The sequence below is a fragment of the Cygnus atratus genome, chromosome Z, assembly GCF_013377495.2.
Source record: "Cygnus atratus isolate AKBS03 ecotype Queensland, Australia chromosome Z, CAtr_DNAZoo_HiC_assembly, whole genome shotgun sequence".
Classification (NCBI taxonomy): domain Eukaryota; kingdom Metazoa; phylum Chordata; class Aves; order Anseriformes; family Anatidae; genus Cygnus; species Cygnus atratus.
The window spans coordinates 1,244,634-1,264,310 of record NC_066396.1 but is presented as its reverse complement, the minus strand read 5'-3'; the positions used below and the strand labels follow the sequence as shown (position 1 = coordinate 1,264,310).

The 19,677-nt window shown below is 50.7% G+C and overlaps 1 protein-coding gene across 2 annotated transcripts; it reads right to left on the bottom strand.

Annotated features, from left to right (window-relative positions):
• Positions 1-2,542: 2,542 nt before the first annotated feature.
• CCDC68 (coiled-coil domain containing 68) lies at positions 2,543-11,294 on the bottom strand. Of its 2 annotated transcripts, none has more exons than XM_035560020.2 (10): positions 11,223-11,294; positions 8,551-8,693; positions 6,888-7,031; positions 6,292-6,417; positions 5,879-6,007; positions 5,376-5,458; positions 4,924-5,029; positions 4,197-4,280; positions 3,920-3,996; positions 2,543-3,523 (listed from the first exon to the last, which is right to left on the bottom strand). In XM_035560020.2, the coding sequence occupies exons 1-10, from the start codon at positions 11,230-11,232 to the stop codon at positions 3,457-3,459; spliced, it is 969 nt and encodes a 322-aa protein (XP_035415913.1). In that variant the 5' UTR covers positions 11,233-11,294; the 3' UTR covers positions 2,543-3,456. The 2 variants fall into 2 exon arrangements, with proteins under 2 accessions (XP_035415913.1, XP_050572414.1); XM_050716457.1 differs by lacking the exon at positions 11,223-11,294 and adding an exon at positions 10,136-10,223.
• Positions 11,295-19,677: the final 8,383 nt, after the last annotated feature.

Below are 19,677 nucleotides of genomic sequence, written 5' to 3'. Positions count from 1 at the left end.
CAGGCTCTGGTGTTCACAGGACGGCTCAAGTTAGCAGACTTTATTGAATCTGTTCTGTTGGAAGGGGTCGGGTAGCTGGGGCAGCACAGGTATGAATGTTGTGGGTTGTTTTTTTTTTGTATTGTTGTTGTTTAATAGTGTCTAGCGATTTAAAAAAAGAAAATTAATCAGCTGAAGAATGCTAGGAGGGTACTACTGACTGTGCTTCAGCGCAGTTTTTAAGACACTTGAGCATACGCTCTCCAGAAGTCCTTACAAGTTGGATCTGTTGCTCGTGGTAGGGTTAGCTGCTGCGGGGGGTCCAGGCACTGCTTAAAGGCAGGCTACAGGGTATGGCAAATCATAGGGCTTAGGCTTTGCAGTCATTTAAGCTTCCGTATCCATTTTACGGAATATTTTTATCTGGGATTAGCTTTTAGCATGTTTTTCTCGTTCTGATGTGCCACGTCCCCATGAAGCAGGCTGGCACGGTCAGCAGGATTCCCTGCGGGTACCAGTGCCCCCAGCTGATGCGGTTTCCCCACTCCACATTTCCCTGTCCAGCTGGGGCCACTGCCCCTTCTCACCCCCAGCAGGCTCTGTGCCTGCTAAAGGTGGTGGGAAACCAGCAACAGGGGCTTAAGTAACTCATCTTCTCTATTGCCTTCGCTTTCAGGGGCTTTCTTGGGACGTTTGCAAGAGGGAAAAGCAGTTAAAATAAAAAATGGTGGGTGCTTGAAAGACGCTTTTTTTTTAAAAGCGGAAGGGAGGGACGGGGAAGTTGCTGGCTGCTCCTGCAGCTGCTTGTGGCCTCAGGAGGGTGTGATGTGGCAAAGGATGGAGCTGAGAGCAGGAGCTGAGAGCAGTGGCTGCGTTTGCTGGCTTGGTAACTTTATAAAAACCCATTGCCTTAAACTGGTTTCTGAAGGCTAAGCATTCCTTTTTCTGTGTAAAGGGTTGTCACACCTCCATTTACATTTTAGAGGCTGGGAGCCTGTAAGAAACTTTATTAAAAGTTGTACAAGATGTGATTTTGATACCTGCTCCATAGCAACTCCTTGGGACTATTTCAAGGTAAGAGGTTTTTATCTCCTAGATCTATTTCAGCTCCTGGATGTAACTAGTTTTTTTCAGCCTAAACGTAAAACAAGATGAAAAAAAAATTGAGCTGTTACTTTAAAATTTGTATTCCCGTCACTATAACCCTAGAAACGTAGGAGGTGTAAAAAAATAACCTCCAGTGACTGCTATTTTTACATGTGCAAATGCTGTAGGCGTTTCAGACCATGCTCTGATATTGCGCAAAGAGGAGGAAAGGGGGAAAAAAAAAAAAGCAATGTCTTGTAACTGACATGAAAATGTTGAAATGAGTATTTTTTTTTTTTACCTGACTGCTGTGAGACCTGGCTTGAGACATCTTTAAAGAGAGAGCCAAATTTTCACAGCTTCTTTTCTGTCTTTTATAATTCTTTTACATTAAAGAAATCAATCCCTGCCCCTCTTCCCCCGAAAGAAAACCAGAAGCGCACCCCCCATACAGGATGAGTTTTGGTTTTGTTCTTTTTTCCCCAAGAGGATGCTATCTGGCTTAGAATTATGCTCTTAGATGCTGGGCAGATCTGTTTCTAACTTATTATTATTTCTATCTAACCTCGTTAAAGGCAACAGAGGAAGTGATTCTTTGCTTTGTGCTTTTACAGTTACCTAGTGAAAACATAGCCTTAGAAAATAAACCCTAAAGTCGTCGCTCCTCATTGTGCGATAGGGCTTTGATGGACAAACTGTGTATCACAAAAAAAGCCTGGTGTTACCTTACCAGCTTCCTCATGGACGTCGAATTGCTCTTCGGTTTCGTTGAGGTATCTTTCATCTTCCAGACAAAAACACTAAGGAGCCTCTGTCAGTTCCTTTCCAAGTGGTTTCTTCTGTTGTGCTAGGGGGCAAGCATGTTTTACGGCCGGCTGCGGCAGATCTGTGCGACGCCTAGTGCCGTGAGCGTGGTTGACACTGGATCTCGAACACAAGTAGTATTTTTATTATAGCTGCCCCCTCGGTGGGACCGTGGCGCTTGCTTTTAACAATGTTACTGTCACTTTTTTGTGCCAAAGCACCTGTGGCTTCAAACCATGCTGGCAGCTGATCCCCCGGTGTGTGGGTCTGTGTAACACAGCTGAGGAATGTATTCCTGTGATCCAGTTTCTGCACTGTTATTTTCAGAATAAAAGTACATTTTTAAGCGGCTGGCTCAGTTGTCTGGGGGGAAAGCGGTTTTTTTTTTTCTTCCTGACCTGCAGTTGAGCTGAGTTTCTCCTGAAGGACCTGAACACCAGCTCACCACCTTCCCCCGTACCACGGGCACTGCGCGAAGCTCTGCAAAGCCAGCACTGGTGTCAGGATAACCCCAGCGGGCACTGCTGCTCACCTGCGCCTGGAGGCCCTGCAGCACCAGGCCTTTATCTGCACCTTAGCAGAGGTAATCCCCAAGCGACGCTACCTTTGAACAGCGCTTCTGAAGGGAGACAAGAAAAGAAACAGACAAACTGGGTATATTCAAGTCTTATTTAAGGATCAACACTTTTTTTTTTCTCCAAAATACTGCTATTTGTGACACAGGTGAGAAAAACTCCAGACTACGCAACGCTTCGGCTTTCCTTCCCCTAACGCGCGCAGGAGCCCGGTGCAGAGGTAAAGGTGCACGTGCACATAGTGTCACTCACCTGGGGGACACGAGTCACACCACGAGGTGACATCTCAAACAAGGGACAGCTGGTCCCCAGCACGCTTTGGTGTGAGAGCAGAGGGACCAGCCTGTCCTTGGCACAGGGTAGGATGGACGAGGTGTTACCTGCACCTGGGCACCAGTGCAGAGAGCAGGGGCTGCTCGTCACCCGTTGATGATGTTGGATTGAAACGAGGTCATAAATGCCAGAACCCATCCAGGAAACGAGGCCAATCCCACGCAAACGGGATTTCGGGTGAAGGGAAGGAGAGGCTAAACGCGGAGCTTCATCCTCGCACCGACTGGGGCGCAAAAGCCACCACTCACCGTGGAAAGTGTTCAGGAAAACAGCAGCTGGTTTAACACCGAGGGATCGGCTCCGTCCTCGCCTGAGGACAGCACAGCACCGTGCCCAGGGTGCTGAACGCCACGGGGGCAGCCTTGGGCACCGCTGCTGGGCTCGGCAGCTGCAGCACGGCACCGGGCAGCGACACGCTTACTGTGAACAGCCGCTGCTCCCGCTGGGTACAGGATTGATGCTCCGCTGCAGCCCGTGGAGGTGGGGGAGCCCCCGTGTGCAGCAGCCCCCGGGCTGTCTCGTCACCTCATGCCTTGTTTCCAGGTTTATCCTTCCAAGAGCAGCTCCGCGGCACCCCTTCTGCACCACGTCTCGGAGAAAAAGCAGCACGTGTCCAAGGTGCGGTGCAACACAAGAAGTCCTTCTGCCAAAGGCAGGAGATGCGCGCCCGGTAGTTCGTTTAGCTGTCCTGCTTCTTCATCCTGGTCAGCAGCAGGTAAGGGGATGCTCTGTAGTCCCGCAGGGGGCTGCGGAGTGAGGCAGAGAGAAGCAGGGATCGCTCAGAAACCTTCCCACACCTCTTGTTTTTCTTGAGAACCCATCGCAAACCCACCCCTCTCTACACACCCACGCTCACACCACCAGCGACGTAGAACTGCTGCCCTGCGCGTGGGGCAGCTGACCCCAAACCTTGGTTTCCCGCGGGCGGCTCTGCCCCCAGGCAGCCAGGACTCCCGTGAGCCCCAGCAGAGCCCCGTGCTGAGCCTGACCCCTGCCCAGGACACAGCGACCTGCCTCCGTCCCTCAGGCTCGTGCGTCCCCTTTCCTGCAAAAGGGAAGGATCCTCTGCAGGCTGTGGATCTGATTCCTTCCACCGAGGCCTGGATCAGTTTGCCCAAACCTCCGCGGGCAGAGGCACTCACTCTGCCAGGACGGCTTTTGAAACTTTCGTCTTGGGCTGGCCGGACCATAACGCCAGTCTGTCTTTTAGTTCTTTATTCTGCAGGGGGAACAAAAAAAAAAAGGATGTAATGCAAATAAATAACAGCCAGGCGCTGCCCCCAGCTCAGCAGCCTGCAGGGCCATCCCTGCTTTTTGCTCCCCTCTCTCCTGACGTTTCCCTACCTGAGAAACAAGAGGATTTCACGGGACCACTTCTGATCTCTCCCCTTAATGCCTCTTCCTCCTTCCTGACCTTACCTGAGTCTCAAGCGCCGTCACCTTTTCTGTCAGGTCTTCTATTTTTTTGTCCTGGATTTTGAGTTCTTCGTTCAATTCCTCCACCTAGGAGTTAGGAAGTTTGTAAGAGATCCGAAACACGAAAAACAAGCAAAACCACAGCGTTAAACGGCCTGCCACGCCAGGGGAATTGCAGCCACTTCTTTCACCAGAGGAAAAACTGGAGCTAAGTGATTGCCCAATGTATAAGAATTTCCCAACACACGGTGTCGCATTTTCCTTAGGCTGCCTCGCGTTGGTGTATGTGCAGAAAGGTGCTTGTGACAGCTAACTGGTGTGGGGACTTGCCTTAACTGGCTGGGAAAAGACAGGCCAGCACTCTGTGAGGAGCGTGCAGCGGGAACAAATATATTTTAAAAGTCAGCAAGTAAAAGCAGTTCGCGTTGTATAGTTACTTGGGGAAGGGGGCTGACTGCTTTTAATTTTGCTGGAGGCTTTCTAGGATCTAGGCCTGTTTTGGGGAGACGGACTTTACCAGGGAGCGACATGGCAAGGGGTAATGGCTTTGAACTAAAAGAGAGCCGACAGATTACACATTGGGAAGAAATTCGTGATGAGGGCTGTTCATGACAGCAGGTTTACAGCCCGAGCTTGCCCCATCCACCCCAATAATCCCAATTTTGGGGGCGATGCCTGCTCTGCATTAATCACAGGGCCAGGCCTCCGCTCCGCTGTCACACGGCCTTACCTCCTGGATGACGCGGCGCAGGCTCTGGTGCTGTGCCCCGATCAGGCGCTGCAGGTGGCCGATCTGCTCCCGCAGCGTGGCGATGTCCTGCTGCACGGCCAGGCACCTGGGGACAGGAGCACGGGGGGAGCGCGAGTATATACGCGTATAGAGGCTTCTCTGCTGAGCAGAGCAAATGAACCCATAAAATAAACCCCACAAAATAAAGCAGACTGTGGGGCAGGACCACCCACCAACCCGAATCCCTGTTGATCATTAAAATCATCAGTAACTCCACGGGCTGAAGTCGCCAACGAGTTCGTAAGCAATAAAGCATTATCTGGTATTAAAAAGAGTTGTAAGGGGGGGCTGCAGAGGCTCTGGGAGCCCCATGGGGCGGGTAGGTAGCGATACCCTACACCGAGTCACCCCCCAGAAACAAGGGGAGCACTGCACCATGTGCGTTTAATCACCGTTTGCTGTCTTCATTCCTTGACATCATCTGCAGAAGCATCTTCTCATAGGACATTTTCTTTTCTATCAGAGTTTTCTTTTCCTAAGGAAAAGGAGTTTTATGAGAATGGTATTAACACGCCCTGTCGTTTCATTACGAAGAGAGATTTGGCTTTAGGTCCGACCGCTCTAGCCGGTCTCCAAAAATTCAGCAAGTTACCCACACCAACCTCATCAGCTCCAGCTGTAGATACAGAACAGTCTGAGCTCTCTAAACCAACCCAGAAAGGGATGGCAGCGTACTGATTTACTGTGAGAAAATTCACTCAGTGAATTCACAACAGTTTTTGCCATTATTTAATTAGCAAAAATTTCACATCTTGAGAGTGGCCATGCTCAGCCGCCAGTGGGTACCACATAAGCGCTACAGCCAACTCTCCGTACAGGACGCCGTGTTACCAGAAGACCACAAATCCTTCAGAAACACTTTTTCCAACCGCCTGCCAAACCTTGCGGCGCCCACCTCCTCCATCCTCCGCACGCGCTGCTCCATGCCCGCGATGCGGGCGCACCTCTCCTCCACGTCGCCGGCGAGCCGCCTGGCGTTCTCCTCCTTCTGCTGGAGCTTCTCTTCCTGTTCCCGGCTGCGGGCCTGCGAGCGAGGAGGGCAGCTCAGGGTGTGCAGGTGCGTGGGCACCACTGCGATTTTGGGGGCTCCAAATACCTGCAGGCTTGACCCACAGTAGGAAACATCCCCCTCTGTGGGCAAAGAGCTGCTAAATTCACTCATTCCAAAAATCCATTTGTATCTGGGCCCCAGCTTTCCCACCCCACACCTCAGAGCAGCCGCAAGTTAACTGGACATAAGAAAGACCTTCCTGTAACAGCTTGGTATCTGAGCAGGACCGTCGTGCCCCCACACAGGGAGATCTGTACCTGTATTTGCTTCTTCTCATTCTCGTGAGCTTTTCGAAGTTCTTCTGACCGAGTCTGGTAGTTCTCGTAGAGTTTTTGGGAGGCAGCTCGGAGAGCCTGCACGCCCGCTTCTCTTGTGGCTTCCAGCTAGAAAGGGAATTTCACGGTAAGCATATATGGTGCTTTAAAAACAATGTTATAATCACATGTCAAAACACAAGCACTCTATAAGATCAATTTCCAGTATTTTCCCTTGTCAAAAAATAACAATCCTACCCACCTGCCAGTAACGTGCAACAGGCAGTTCAGTTTCTAGACAAAGGCAGATTTATTCAGCACTGAAGCACCCCTCCTTGACAAAGGACGATGGTTTAAGAGGAGCGAGGTGCTTCGAACTGCTCTTAAACACCTCTGCTGTCAGCTACCAGCAGCACTACATTGTCTCACCGCCCAAAAATTGCACGTGTGAAGCAGCTTTAACACAAATTTCATTGTCTGGTAGGACAGAGCAGCTCGCACCAGCTGGTGAAGCAAAGGCAGCTCTGCCTCTTCCCCAAAACCAGTTGTCCTCTGGGCCACGAGGCACAGGTGAAACCTCGGGAAGCCCCAGCACGCACCTTGATCTGTAGCACCTCGTTCTCCCTGCTGACCAGCAGCAGCTGCCTCTCCGTTTCCCTCATCTTCGCCGCCACGGGGCTGCAGCTCGAGCCCCAGCCGCTGCTCCTGGACTCTGGGCTACTGCCCGGCACCGGAGGGTGCTGCTAAAGGAAACACACGTGGAAAGCACGGTCAAAGGATCAGAAAAACAGCTTGAGCAGTTGATGCTGATGACTGAGCCCCTAAAACAGGCTGGTTTCTTGCAAGCACCCCTTTCCTTTCCCCGGGAGCCAGCTTTGCAGAGCAGCCAGCTCTTCCCGAGGGCCAGCAGAGCTCCCGGCTGTGCAGCTCTCCAGGGCTTCACGTTTTAAAGCCTTAGCACGTCAGTCCTTACAAATAGCTGCCTTCTGCTCCCTGCATTGTTACTCCGCAAGAATAATTAGCTTTTAGATGATCGCAGCACGCCTATGGCAGGTGAGGCTGCGTAAACACACGTTGGCAACTGCTGTCCAGCACTTCCCATCCAAAGAACTCCTTTGTTACTCCGTCTTTAAGCTGTTCAGACACAGCACCTCTAAACCTGTTTGCTTCCTAAGAGCCACCACCTCTTCGCTCAGAACCACTTGCTTGCAGTGCTTTCAACTTGCTGAAACTGCTCCCCTCCGCGAGGTGTTCACAAACGCGTGCTCACCGCTTCCAGCTCTCCGCTTTGAGACCCGGTTTGTGCAGGAAACGTGACCCGCAAGCGGTCAGATTTCTGCCAGAACGCGCTGGCATTTTTACACGGCCTTTCTTACTTTCCGCCGAGTTCGTTTGTTAAAAATAAACCCCTAAAAACAAAGGGCTGCCTGTACATTTCCAGGAGTTCAAACCATAAATCACTTTCTTTTCACTTCTTTTCTTCCACCTCCTTCCTCACCTGAGCAGAAAAAGGAATAAGCATTTTAAAGAACTTGTTGTGATCAATTATTTCTTAATGAGCACTGTTTCAGCCCAGTGATCCTTCCCCTTACTCATTCCTGTGCTCCTTCAGGCTCAGCTAGGATGCAGAAAAACAGCTTTCACATTTTATCACCACTGTGCTCTGTTGTTTGGAGCAAAGAACTAAGACATCAGATCTACTGGGCTGAGTCCCACTGCTCACAAGATCTCTTAGGGAAAAAAAAGAAGGAAAAAAAAGCATGTTCTAGCTATTTGTTGTGGTGTTGGCAGCAAGCAGAGCACCCCTTCACAGACCCTGCGTGAGTTGATGTCACCACCACAGAATATATCCTTTTCTGCAGTAAGGCTATATCCTTATATCCTTTTATGCTTTTATTTTCTAATGCATCAGCTCCCACCTTACTCTGCTGCTGTCACCTGTAAAGCACAAGGCGCCCATCCTAAACACCTTCTTATCGCAAAGCATCCCCAGCTGTGCCTCGCAAGAGCTGCGAGTTGGGTGGGGACAGCACAGAAGCGTCTCTTGCAACAACCCTAAATGAGGGGTGGAAAAACCTCACGAGTTTCAGAGTGGTTTAACCAAGACAGCGCACGCTATAATTAAAGCAGTGCTGCAGAGAAAATAGTATTTCTAGTAAACAACCGCATACAGTCAGGATTTTCTCTTTCAGCAGCTATCACAATTGCTCACCGTGTTACCAAGCAAAGAAAGGAACGAAACAACAGCAGCTTCACAAATACCTTTTTCACATATTCAGCTTCTTCGGTGATCTCGGCACAGGAGGACCCGTACAGGACGTAGCTCCCCTCCGAGCCCCGGTCTTCCCGCATTACTTCTTCAGTGAGCAGCAGGGTGGTGGTCACGATGCGCGCGTTCCTCTGCTCTGCACAAGGACAAGAAGAGGGGCTTGTCTCATTACACCAGGGCAGCGAGGCCATTTCTCCACCCCATTTAATTCCGTTTCAGCTTCAGGCATTGCAAGCGTAAAGAAGTAAAGACTGAGAACCACTTATAAAAACTTGTAAGAGCCACATAAAAATAAGTGTAGGCACTCCCTCTTTTTTTTTTTTTTTTTATAGATGGGAAAATAAATGCATTCACACGTTATTTTCATTGAAGATTTCACCGACTTCTCGCTAGCAACCTAAACCACCATCCTACATCATTTCAGAAAACACTTGGCCAGAGACTCCGGGCAGAAAACACGCAAATACCTCACACAAACCTGCAATTTAACAAAGGGCAAAACAAAACTTTTGCCACTCGTCTGAGAGGTTTATCCACCAAAACCAATTAGAGCCTGCAGAGCGGTCCCACTGCCAATTACAGCAAGTCCAGAGGACTGATAACCTGTCCTGCTCAGATGCAAGGAGCAGCACAAAGCCTGAATCATAGCACAACTCTCAGGAGAGGGGTTGGAGCAAAACTACCTAGGGGGAACGGATGGGAGACAGCAGATAAAGCTTGTTCTTCCCGTGTCACGCACTGAGAGGAAGGTCCCAGCCGCCTCGGTTCCATTTCTCTTGTACAATGGTGACATCCAGTGTCAGCTGCTTTACTCTGAAATGAGCCTGAATTTCTCCAGCTACCTGTTTCCAGCCTGTCCCAGGCGGGGTCAGCAAGCTTACAGGTGCCCATCAGGCAACCTGGTTTTTAACGAGCACGTTTGAAGCATCTGCAACTAATTAAAGCTAACACAGAAGATTAATAACACCACTTAGCATGGTGGTGGACAGGCTCAAAACAAAAAATGGTTGAGTTTTACAAACCTTGCAGATAATTTACAATAAAAGTTCACTTAAAAATGCATTTATTTAAAAACACTGGAGTTCAAGGTCTTAGTTCCTGCGGGTTAAGCTGGTGACAGCCATCCCTGCATGGGTTGCTGCAGGCAAACCCTCATGTTCATTGAGTCACCCCAGCACAGAGTGTTGCAGCACTACCAGGAAGATCACTCAGGCTAGCACATTTCTTAATTCACCCGTTTTCTAGTAAAATATAATTAGGCGACTCGAAATATTTATTGCTGCGGTGGAGGAGGAATCGCCTTCCCACAAAGAGCTGCGTGGAGCTGGTTGCATAACTGCCCCGCTGGAGCAGCGGCCCACGCCGCAGACCTTCCCCATGTTCTGTTAACCTGTGTCCCAGGCAGACAATACAGAAGACTAAATCATAAATCAGCCATAAATAAGCATTAAAAAAAACCAAAAACAATACACGAGCCCCACGGCTGTTACTCAGAACTCCAGTTCCTAGGTGATCTACAAATTCAAGAGCAATAAAACAAAGAAATAGCCTCCCTGCTTCCCATTTCACACTTCTTACCCACTTCTAAAAGTCGGGAGCGTCAGCAGATGTCACAGCCCCAGCCAGCACAGAGCTGCTCCACTTTGGATGTGGGAGATGGGAGGGAAAATCATGACGGGAAGGCTGTAAAACGAAGAGCTCCCTTTCTGCCCATAATTCTCATGTGACTGGCAAGGAGGAGCTGGAGATCCAGACACAACCCTCAGGGCTTTGACCTCAAGCAAGCACACAGGTTTCCATAGCTCCAGAGGACGGTTCCCTGCCGACACGAAGTCGGGTCTCGCTCTGGGGCTGCTGTTTTCCTCCTGCCTGCCCTCTGGCTGCCAGCTCGCCCAGCACAGAGGCACCCCGCACCAGTCTCCCTCCAGCCTGGGGAGATTCAGGCTGAAGCCTCCAGGCCCCGTCCCCTGGGGGCGGGTGGGATGGAAATGCCTTTTAGCCCTGAAGAAGCAGAGCCAAGAGAAATAAAGAGTGGGCACAGCTCTGCAAGGTGACCTGAAGGTCCCCAGCTGGGGTGGGAGGTGCTCAGGGCAGTCCTCGTCTGTCGGGGACTCGGGACAGGTTTTTACCATAAGCCCCAAACCTGGGTCTTTGCCATGAGCGTCTTTCCAGGTGGGGCAATGGGACCAGCAACAGAATGAAGCGAGGGCTGGAGCCCTTCTAATCGGAATTAATGCATTTAATTGCGACTATTGGGGATACTCGGATAAGAAACCCCGGGCCAGCCTCCAGCAGAGCGCTGTACCCCCACACCAGGTCTCTCCCTGCCCATGCTCCCCATGCACCCCCCAGGAGCCAGCTGCCAGGTAAACAACCACGGCGCTCGTCCCACAGCCGAGCAGGGACTTGGACAACCTTCCTCCCCCTTTCCATGCCTGCCCGAGCTGCTTGCTGAGGCTGTTCTCACAGCTGTTTGACAAACCCTTGTTAGAAAATACACACAAACACGATGCTTTCTCCCCAGGCAAAGGTGCCCCCCCGCCGCTTGGGCAGGCTGCGGTGCCCCCCAGGACCCACCCAGCCGGGTCCCCCTCTCTTCCTCCTCCTCCTCTTCCTCGGCCACCTGCCCCCCCAGCCCTTCTCCCCCCCGGCCCCTCAGCCTCACCTGCGGACATGGCTCAGCCCCGGCAGCCAGGGGCTTCCGCCCCGGGGAGCCCCGAACATGGCCCCGGGCCCCGCCCGGCCCCGCCCCGGCCCGGCCCAGCCGGCCCGGTGTGAGTAGGAGCCTCCTGCCCCCCGTCCCTCACAGCCCTCCCCCTGTAAAGTTCCCCCCTTGGCTGCGGGGACAGCGGGTGAAGTGGAAACGGGGGGAGAAAAACGTGCAATAAGCTGCTGCAAACACAAGAGCCCCGTCAGCAGGTCCGCCCCGCAGCAATCCCTCCACATCCGTAACTCCAAAATACATCACTTTGCACCCAGTTCTCTCTTTTCCAGCACCATTTTGAACCTGAGGCTGTGTGGGTCCAGGACAGGCGCAGCTGCTGGGCACCCACCCGCCACCATCGTGTCCCCACACGGTGCTGTCCCCCCATGGTGTCCCCCTGCCTGGCCCTGTACCCCCGCGCCGTTGGGGCCGCAGGACCCCAACATTGTGCTGGGCGGAGGACCAGGAGCTGCTGGCCCCTGCGAGCTGTCTATTCTGTGGACGGGCAAGGGGGTTGTCTTATTAATTATAATCAGAAATAACAATAATAATAAAACATTACTCCGCTTTTCTTCTGCTGCTCCTTTCTCGCCTGCCCTTGGACGTGGAGTGGCGCGGGGGCAAAGTCAGGCTGTTTCCAGCCCCGTTTGGAGAGCAAACAGTGGCACGGCAGCGCCCAGCTCCAAAGTCTGCTCTCACCAGCAAGGACGGGAGAGGCTGGGAGCACCCCAGAACCACCCTGAGCCCAGTTACCACGCAGCACATCCCCCAGGACTGCTTCTTCCTTAGCTCTGGAAACTCTCAAATCTCTAAAATGGGGTCACAAGAGGAGTCTTTTCTTCTTGTGATACCCGCCGAAGTAGCTAGCCACCCACCGGCGGTTAATCTTTAGTCCCCAGTGAGCCTTGCAGCTGGCTCCAGCTGCGCTCAGCAGCCCAGGAAGGCAGAGTCCAGGCTGGTGATTTCATTTCCATTTACTGCTTAAGGAAGGTGAGGCAAAATGCAGCTTGGTGTGTCTTTGAAGCTGTGTGTAAAATGGTTTGCAAACACCGCTGTGCTTTCCCCCAGGAAATCTCTGAGGGTGTAAGATTTAGCAATTTAGTGGCTAGCATTGACGCGGGTGATGCCTGAAGACCTCTTTTAATGGGGAAGACATTTTGAGGTGACTTACAAGATACTGCAGGAGCTGACGCCTCAGCTATCAGCGTACTGCAGTGCTCCATGCAATCTTGTGTAAACTTCAGCATCAGCCCCTCACTCCAACACAGCAATATTTCGGTAGGCAGTGTGGATTCCTGCCCAAATGCAAGAGGTAGGCTGGGTCTCTCAAACCAGTGATCGCTAGACAATTTGGACTAAGAGATTAACCAGTCCTCAACACATGTAGCACCCACGAGGCAGGGGAGGCTGATGAGCCATGGTAATTTAGGTTAGCGATTCGGACTTGCCCTGGGATTCATCATTCCTCCCTGCTGCATCCTGTTTTGATCCAGCTATTGCAACGCACACAGGTTTGTATGGGATGAGCAGGGAGCTGAGCCTATGAAGGGAAGGTCTTCCAGCCCCTGGAGCTTGTTCAGTTACTCATCTTCTTACTGTCATTATTCAAATATCTGAGTTTTACCTCCATAAAAACAATTATATCCACAAACTTATTAAAAAGAGAATGGAAAAATAATTATGTCACTATGGGTTTTCCCACCAAACTTCCATTATGTGCTTTGATGAGTAAAGCATTAAGCTTATTTGCAAATTTTGAGGTCTGGAGCAAAGCCTGTTGAATAACATGGAAAGAAACTTCATATGTCTGTGAAAGAGTATTACGTATTTTTATTTCTCTATTGAAAACACAAGCAGTAATTCAGCTGCATCACTCGTTCTCTGAAAGTATGATGGCTCTTTCATTCAAAGAGTACCAAAAACGTCACATTTTTATGTCTAAGCTGTGGCAACACTGGACAGGGGGACAGATTTAGCAGAACACCAGCGCTGGGGTACAGGGAAAGCCCTCGCCTTTGCTGTACCTCTGCAGCCGTGTCCAGAAAATTGCAGTGTGATGCAAGGGTGCTTCGGTCACGGTAACCTCCGTTCCTCCAGGGAAAAGGAAACAGAGCGTCTCTTTATTCAGCAAAATCTCATTTTACAGAACAGTGGGCTGTTAGGCATGTGATGTGAAACAGAAACGGCTGATGACTTTTGTGATGAGGATTTGTCTTCACGAAGGCGTGCGTAACACCAAATGTACAGAACGGGGCGAAACGTGTGATACTGAGCTCACTCCTGTGCTTCAGTTCTGCATTTTCAGGTGCTTTCAACTAGGAGAGAGCCAGAAAGGAGCAGAAAATATACAAATCACGTGCACGGATCTAAAACTATGTTTTAGAAAATGTGGGACGAGTTGTCCTAGCAGCTTGCAAGGACACAAGTGAACAGCGAGAGCTGTCACGGTGAGATGTGGGAGCCTGCGCTGCAGCAGGGCGCATGCAGGGCCAGGTGTCCAGAGCAAGGTGAATGCTTCCTTTCGCTTCCAACCAAAAAAGTAAAAGTAAAAGGCAGTGCTGCGAGCACAAGTGCCTGCAGTGCTGGTCTGCAGAAGTGCCATTTCGCGGAGCTGGCTCCTGAGCTGCCCGCGGAAATGCCATCCTCTCCTCGTCCCAGCTCCGGCCTCTCCTGCCCATGTACCCTGTGGGTGTAACCGCAGGTTTGCCATCAGTCACAGTGAGCACTCAGTCAGCAATTTCCTCGGTGGGAGGATCGCTGATTAGCGAGGCAAAGTGCATTCCTCGTTGGAAACCCATCCGATCCCACTCAGGTTTTTCCACTCACAGTGCAAGGCCGGCGGTCCCCGTGCTGCCCCCACTGATGCTCGGCCCCATAGCTTGCCTTGCCCTTGGCTGCTCGCAGCTCCTGCACTGCCTGCTCCCCAAATACCTTATCCGAAGCCAGCCTTCATGCCAAAGTTGAGGAAGATTAAAGATGAGGACTTAGAAATTTTAATAAAGATTCAAAGTTCCTTCAAGCTGAGCTCACCCTACAAAAACAGCCTTTTATTGATGGCTTTTGAACCACTTTCCACAGATAAACACGGTAAGAAGTTATTCAAACAAAGCTTTAATGCTGGGATTTCTAGATAAGAATGTCAGATTATGTTCTGGCTCTGACAGGCCCAGCAGCTCAACAAAAGCCGTGAGTCATCTGTCTGCTGCCTGCCGGGAATCACCCTGCGCTTGCAGGCAGCCAAGGTGTGTTCGAGCCATCTCGATGAGATGTCAAACACGATATGTGTCCCAGCACCATGCCCGTGTGTCCTGGCACACTGTCCGTGTGTCCCAGCGCAATGTCTGTGTGTCCCTTTATGCTGTCCGTGTGTCCTGGCAGAGGTATCGAGCACCCAGGCTGAGCCCCAGGGAGGGAGCCGTGAGCGAGGCTGGCCTGAGGTCACACCGAGATGACCCCAAAACTTCAGGGTGTGTTGCAGGACATCACGGCCATCGGGTTACATATCTGTTAGCAACACCGCTTCAGCAGCCTACGTGTCTGCAGGTAGGAAGCGTTTTGTGCCTGCACCAGGGAAAGTGCCCTAACTTAGACGTTGAAGCTAATGTTCAAACCAAACAGCAATAATCCTGCAACAAGGAGCAAAAGACGGCTCTTTTGCCTCAAGTGTTTAATAGTCACCAGGGAAGCCTGGTAATTAATTTATTGCTTTAATTATACAGTGTGTTAACTGTTCCTGTCAATGTCTTTTTAAGATAAGAGTTTTGTTGCATGAGTAGTTTGGGCAAGAAGAAAAAGAGTTCTTCTTATCTCGCCTGCGCTGAAAACATAACATTAGCAGGAAAATGAAGCCCTCACTCTTCCCCTAGTTTATAGAGACATTTTAAGAGCGTTTAACCAAGACTAGGCAATGCCTGCTTACTCCTGACTAAATAGGTCCCCTCGCAATATTTGTTATTTGCAAAGGAAATAAATATTTGTGCCTGGTCTACCCAACCACGAATTGGAATTAAGTAAATAGAAACTAAAGCTTGAAACGTGTTCCTTCCATTTCATATGTACGGAAGAGCTTGTGAACCAAAGAGCTTGTTTTTTTGTTTGTTTGTTTGTTTGTTTCCTAAATAGATCATTTGCTCTAAAAAAATCTCTCTCCCTATAAAACCCACTTCACTGGCATTATAATTGGGGGTGGTTGCTGACAAGATTTATATGCTCTGCTGCTACTGAAGAGTCCCTCCAGACTCGGCCTACCCACCTAGGCAGCCCTGGGTTATTATCCTACTGCACCTTGAAATCGTCTCTGTCGCTCCTCGGGGCAGGGGTGGGCCTGGGGGCTGCCATTTGGCACGGTGGCAGCGATGGGGACAGTGATGGGGACGGTGACAATGATAGTGACAGTGTTGGTGATGGTGATAGTGATAGTGACAGTGACGGTGATGGTGACGGTGATGCTGACGCGTGTGCTGCCCTAGGGCAGGGGCTGTAATTCAGACAATGGACTGTCTTCGCTCAAAGAAATTCACAGCAGGCGGGGAACGTCTGACACAGAGCACCATGGTGATGTTTAGGCAAGCTGCTGTAAAGCACTGGTGCTCATTTTCGGCGCCTGGTGATGAGGAAAGTAAGGCCTGGAAACCGTGACTCACTTACCTCCACCCTGATCTCTGTGCCACGCAGCCCATAGTTCCTGAACTAGGTCGCGTGGATATAGCCCTCAGAGACTCCTTTTCATACTGAACTGCTCTGCGAGAGGTTGGCATTAACAGTGGCTGGGCTTCCGCATGTATAGGACGGGACACCAGCCCTGTGGTGAGTGAGACGTTGGCACGGAGGGGGAGAAACCCCGACATGTTGAAGCCAACGCAGGATTATGGAGGGAATGGTTACTGCACGTACCTTAAGCCATCAGTATTGCTTCTGGTCAAAAGAAGTTAAAGGGCTGGCCCTTCCCATGTCAGTACGGACCCAAGGCTGATGCTCATGGACACCACTGTCCTGAAGGGTCTCTTTTTTGGCAGTTTTATGCTCAGCACTGATGGCAAATGGATCCTGTCCTAAGCACCCAGAGGTGAAGGCTCCCTTCGTTCCGTGGGAAGTTCCCTAGGGGATGTTTTTGCCTTCATACGTGATTGCTTTTAGAAAATAAAACTGTTTCCATGCTTTTAGAAAATAAAACTGTTTCCACGGTCTGGTGCTGAGGAAGACTATCCAAGACACGTTTTCTTGCCTACGTGAAGAAGATAAGTGACCCACTGATATTCCCTTACCTGCGTTTCTTAAAGCAGCAGATGAGACATCTCATTCTTTTCATAGCTGAGCCTTCAGGCATTTCCTGGCCTTGCATCACAGGAAAATACCAGTTATCCGAGCATTATTCAGTGTCTGAAAAGTGTGCCTGCAAGTGCTTTCTGGGCTGCAGCTGCTGTGTACAGACGGGTTTAGGAGTGCTGCTGTGTGGATGCGGCAGTTTTGGTTTCGGGAGGATGAAACCATCGACGTAACACCATGGCCCTTCTCTCACAGACCTGCAGTCCGACAGCACCCGCCTGGATCACGGTATTTCTTTGGGATCAGGGACAAGGGAGATCTCACCGAGTACTTACGGCACTTCATCTCACCAACAACCAACTTTTCCCACTGGCTTTCAAGCAATTATTTCACCAAGTGCTCAACCAAAAACACTGCAGAAGCAACATGACCATGATAGATTTGGACCCCTACTAACCCTCCTTGTCCGTGACAGGTTCGCTGAAGTCCACAGTTTGAGAACTACAGTATTTAAACACCATCACTGACGTTATTTCTCGCGTGGCGGTTCGCCTGTCACCATCTTTTTGCTGCTCGGAACTGATTTGCCTTTCGTACCTTGGCATTATGTTCAGGGCTCTCATGCCAGGAAAAACCGTGCCAGCAAATGTCAGATGGAAAATGAGAAAGCTACTCAAAAACCTTGCAAAGCACAGCGAAAAGCTGTTTAAAAATATAATTTCAGCGTGTTTTTATAGTACTTCCATTTATTTTGATAGGGTTGCAGTAGAGAGTGGAAATGACATGTGTACGAACATGTCGGTTTGACACCTCTGAAGCCATCTAGACACGAGTGTGAGAATCAACTCCCAAAGGGGGAAACCTCAGCGTCTCTCCATGCAGTGCCTTTGGCTCATGGCATGGGGTTAACGGCACTATCTGGGGTCCCATGGGGTCCGGGGTCCCATGGGGTGCGATGCTGCAGGTCTGGTGGCCGGGTGGGGGCTGTGCAGGGGACACTGGTGCTGGGTTGCTGGTACCTGCCACGATGCCACTGCCATGTCCCCAGTCTCAGCAGTCACTTTGTTGCTGGTGTTAATGGGGTGGGAGCTTTGCTGGTGATTTAGGGCCACGAGCACCGGCCCAGGGTCTGCAGCATCGCTCACACAAACCACCCCTGCCACGCAATGGGAGCACGTGCACGCATGGAAGCACCAAGTTTCAAAACAGAACAGCTCTTGGAGATTTAATTCTGCAAAGCCCATTATAATTGGAGTTCCTCTCCAAAGGTGTCTCTTCTCGCAACACACACATGAATAATGAAGCCTCCCAAACCAATCACTCAGCGCCGCCTTGCTCGAGCGGGTTCAGTGAATCGATCACTTGTGTTTGGAGGTAGTCATTTACGGTCCCTTCTGTTCCCCTGCTTCCCCCAGGACTGGTCTGCTCTCCCCGTCAATCTCCTTCTCCCCATCCTACAGCTGCTGCTCTGGGTCTTGATTTTGATAAACAATCTGTTGCCTGCAAACGGAGCCCCAAGTTACAGCAGCTAAATTAGAATTATCCTACTCCTCAGAAAACCCAGGCTTAGAAAGAAGCATATTGAAAAATGACAGCCGGTGATAAATTTGGGGTTTCTGTACTAACAGTTTTGAAGATGTGCCACTTCCATTCAACTCGGCGCTCGTGCGGTGACAGCGCCGCTCACGGCTCTTTACACGGTCCCAGATTTTATCTCCTAGCCACGGCGTCGCGGAAGCAACGCGATGAAATCGTCCTGGCTGGCTGGGAGAAGCCCCAGAGGTGTTTAATGCTCAGCCCGCACAGCACCACAGGGCCACATCCTGCCGGGGTGGATGTGCCAGCAGTATTTTCTTGTTTTCCTTAGTTTTCCTACTGATCAGGATCGTAAGGATGGGCCCACCGTGAAGGGCAGGAGATAAGGCTCAGGCCATACCCATGCTCAGGACATCCTAAAAGCTTCACTTTGATGGGGATGTAAATTTTATGAGCAGTGACAGTCCTGCAGCACTGGGACAGCACCGAGGGTCCCACGGGGAAGGGGCACAGCCCTCGCTCAGGCATGGGTACGGGGTGGGTGATGGCACAATGCATGCCTTTTAACTTGGGAGGCTACATGGCTGCATTCGCTGCCACTGAATTAAATGCAGCTAATTCATTTTAAATTCATCATTCTGGACCTCTGTGGCTGATAGTGTTTCGCATCTCAGCTGAAGTTGATCCTGGTTTTTGCTTTGCTAGGAAGTTTTTGCCTTGCTAGGAAGTTTTTGCCTGTTAGAAGGACTTTTAAGGCTCTTCGACTTCCTGCGGGGGAAGCTCTGAGACTCCGAGATTGCCCCATCCATCACCTCACTTCCCAGGAAACTGCAGAGATTTATTATTTATTTTTTTCTCGTTTGCAAAGGCAGAGGAAGAAGATTGAGAATTCAATCATGGAGGTTGTTAATTAAGCACTCGGAGCTCGATGAGCTGGTGCGGTTTCCAAGCCTGACAAGTTCAGAAGCTGCTGGAGCTGCTGCCCCGCTCCCAGCCAGCCGGCTGGCACAAGGCTTGTGCTTGTGCAAGCAGGTGGCAAGTGCTGCGAGGCAAGAGAAGAGCAGCCGAGGGGACAGCTTTGCTCTATTTTCTGTCTTACTTCAGGAAGAGGACAATTTCAGGCAGCTTTTCAGCACGCAGGGGCATGTGCATGCTTGCCTGAGGATGGGGGACCCCTCTCAACAAAATCTAATGTCTTTGTATAAATATGTGTGTATATATATATGTCAGTTATAGGGTTATATATACGTGATGGTATATTAGTACCATGCCATATATTAATCTATAGTATGTGGTGTTCCAGTGCAACATCCCAATGTGTTACACATGTGCAGTGTGGCAGAGAGCAAGCGCTGTGGGTGATGCAGGGGATGCGGGTGATGCAGGGGGTGTGGGTGATGCAGGAGGTGCAGGAGATGCGGGAGATGCAGGAGGTGCGGGTGGAGCAGTGGGAAGGCAGTGCCACCTAGTGCTGCCACCCAGCTCTGCCACCCAGCTCTGTCACCCAGCTCTGCCACCCAGCGCTGCCCGGGGGCAGACACGGCCCAGATTTGTAAAAACCAAAGCCACCCTGCGTGGTCCAGCAGGCCTGAAAATCTGATGGTCTGAAAATCAA

Excerpts from the sequence above, each read along its gene's own strand:
- CCDC68 (XM_035560020.2), bottom strand. Across the intron at positions 4,281-4,923 it reads TGCGCCGCGTCATCCAGGAG|GTGGAGGAATTGAACGAAGA; the intron begins GTAAGGCCGTGT and ends CCTAACTCCTAG. Across the intron at positions 3,524-3,919 it reads TCAAAAGCCGTCCTGGCAGA|CCCCCTGCGGGACTACAGAG; the intron begins GTGAGTGCCTCT and ends CTCACTCCGCAG.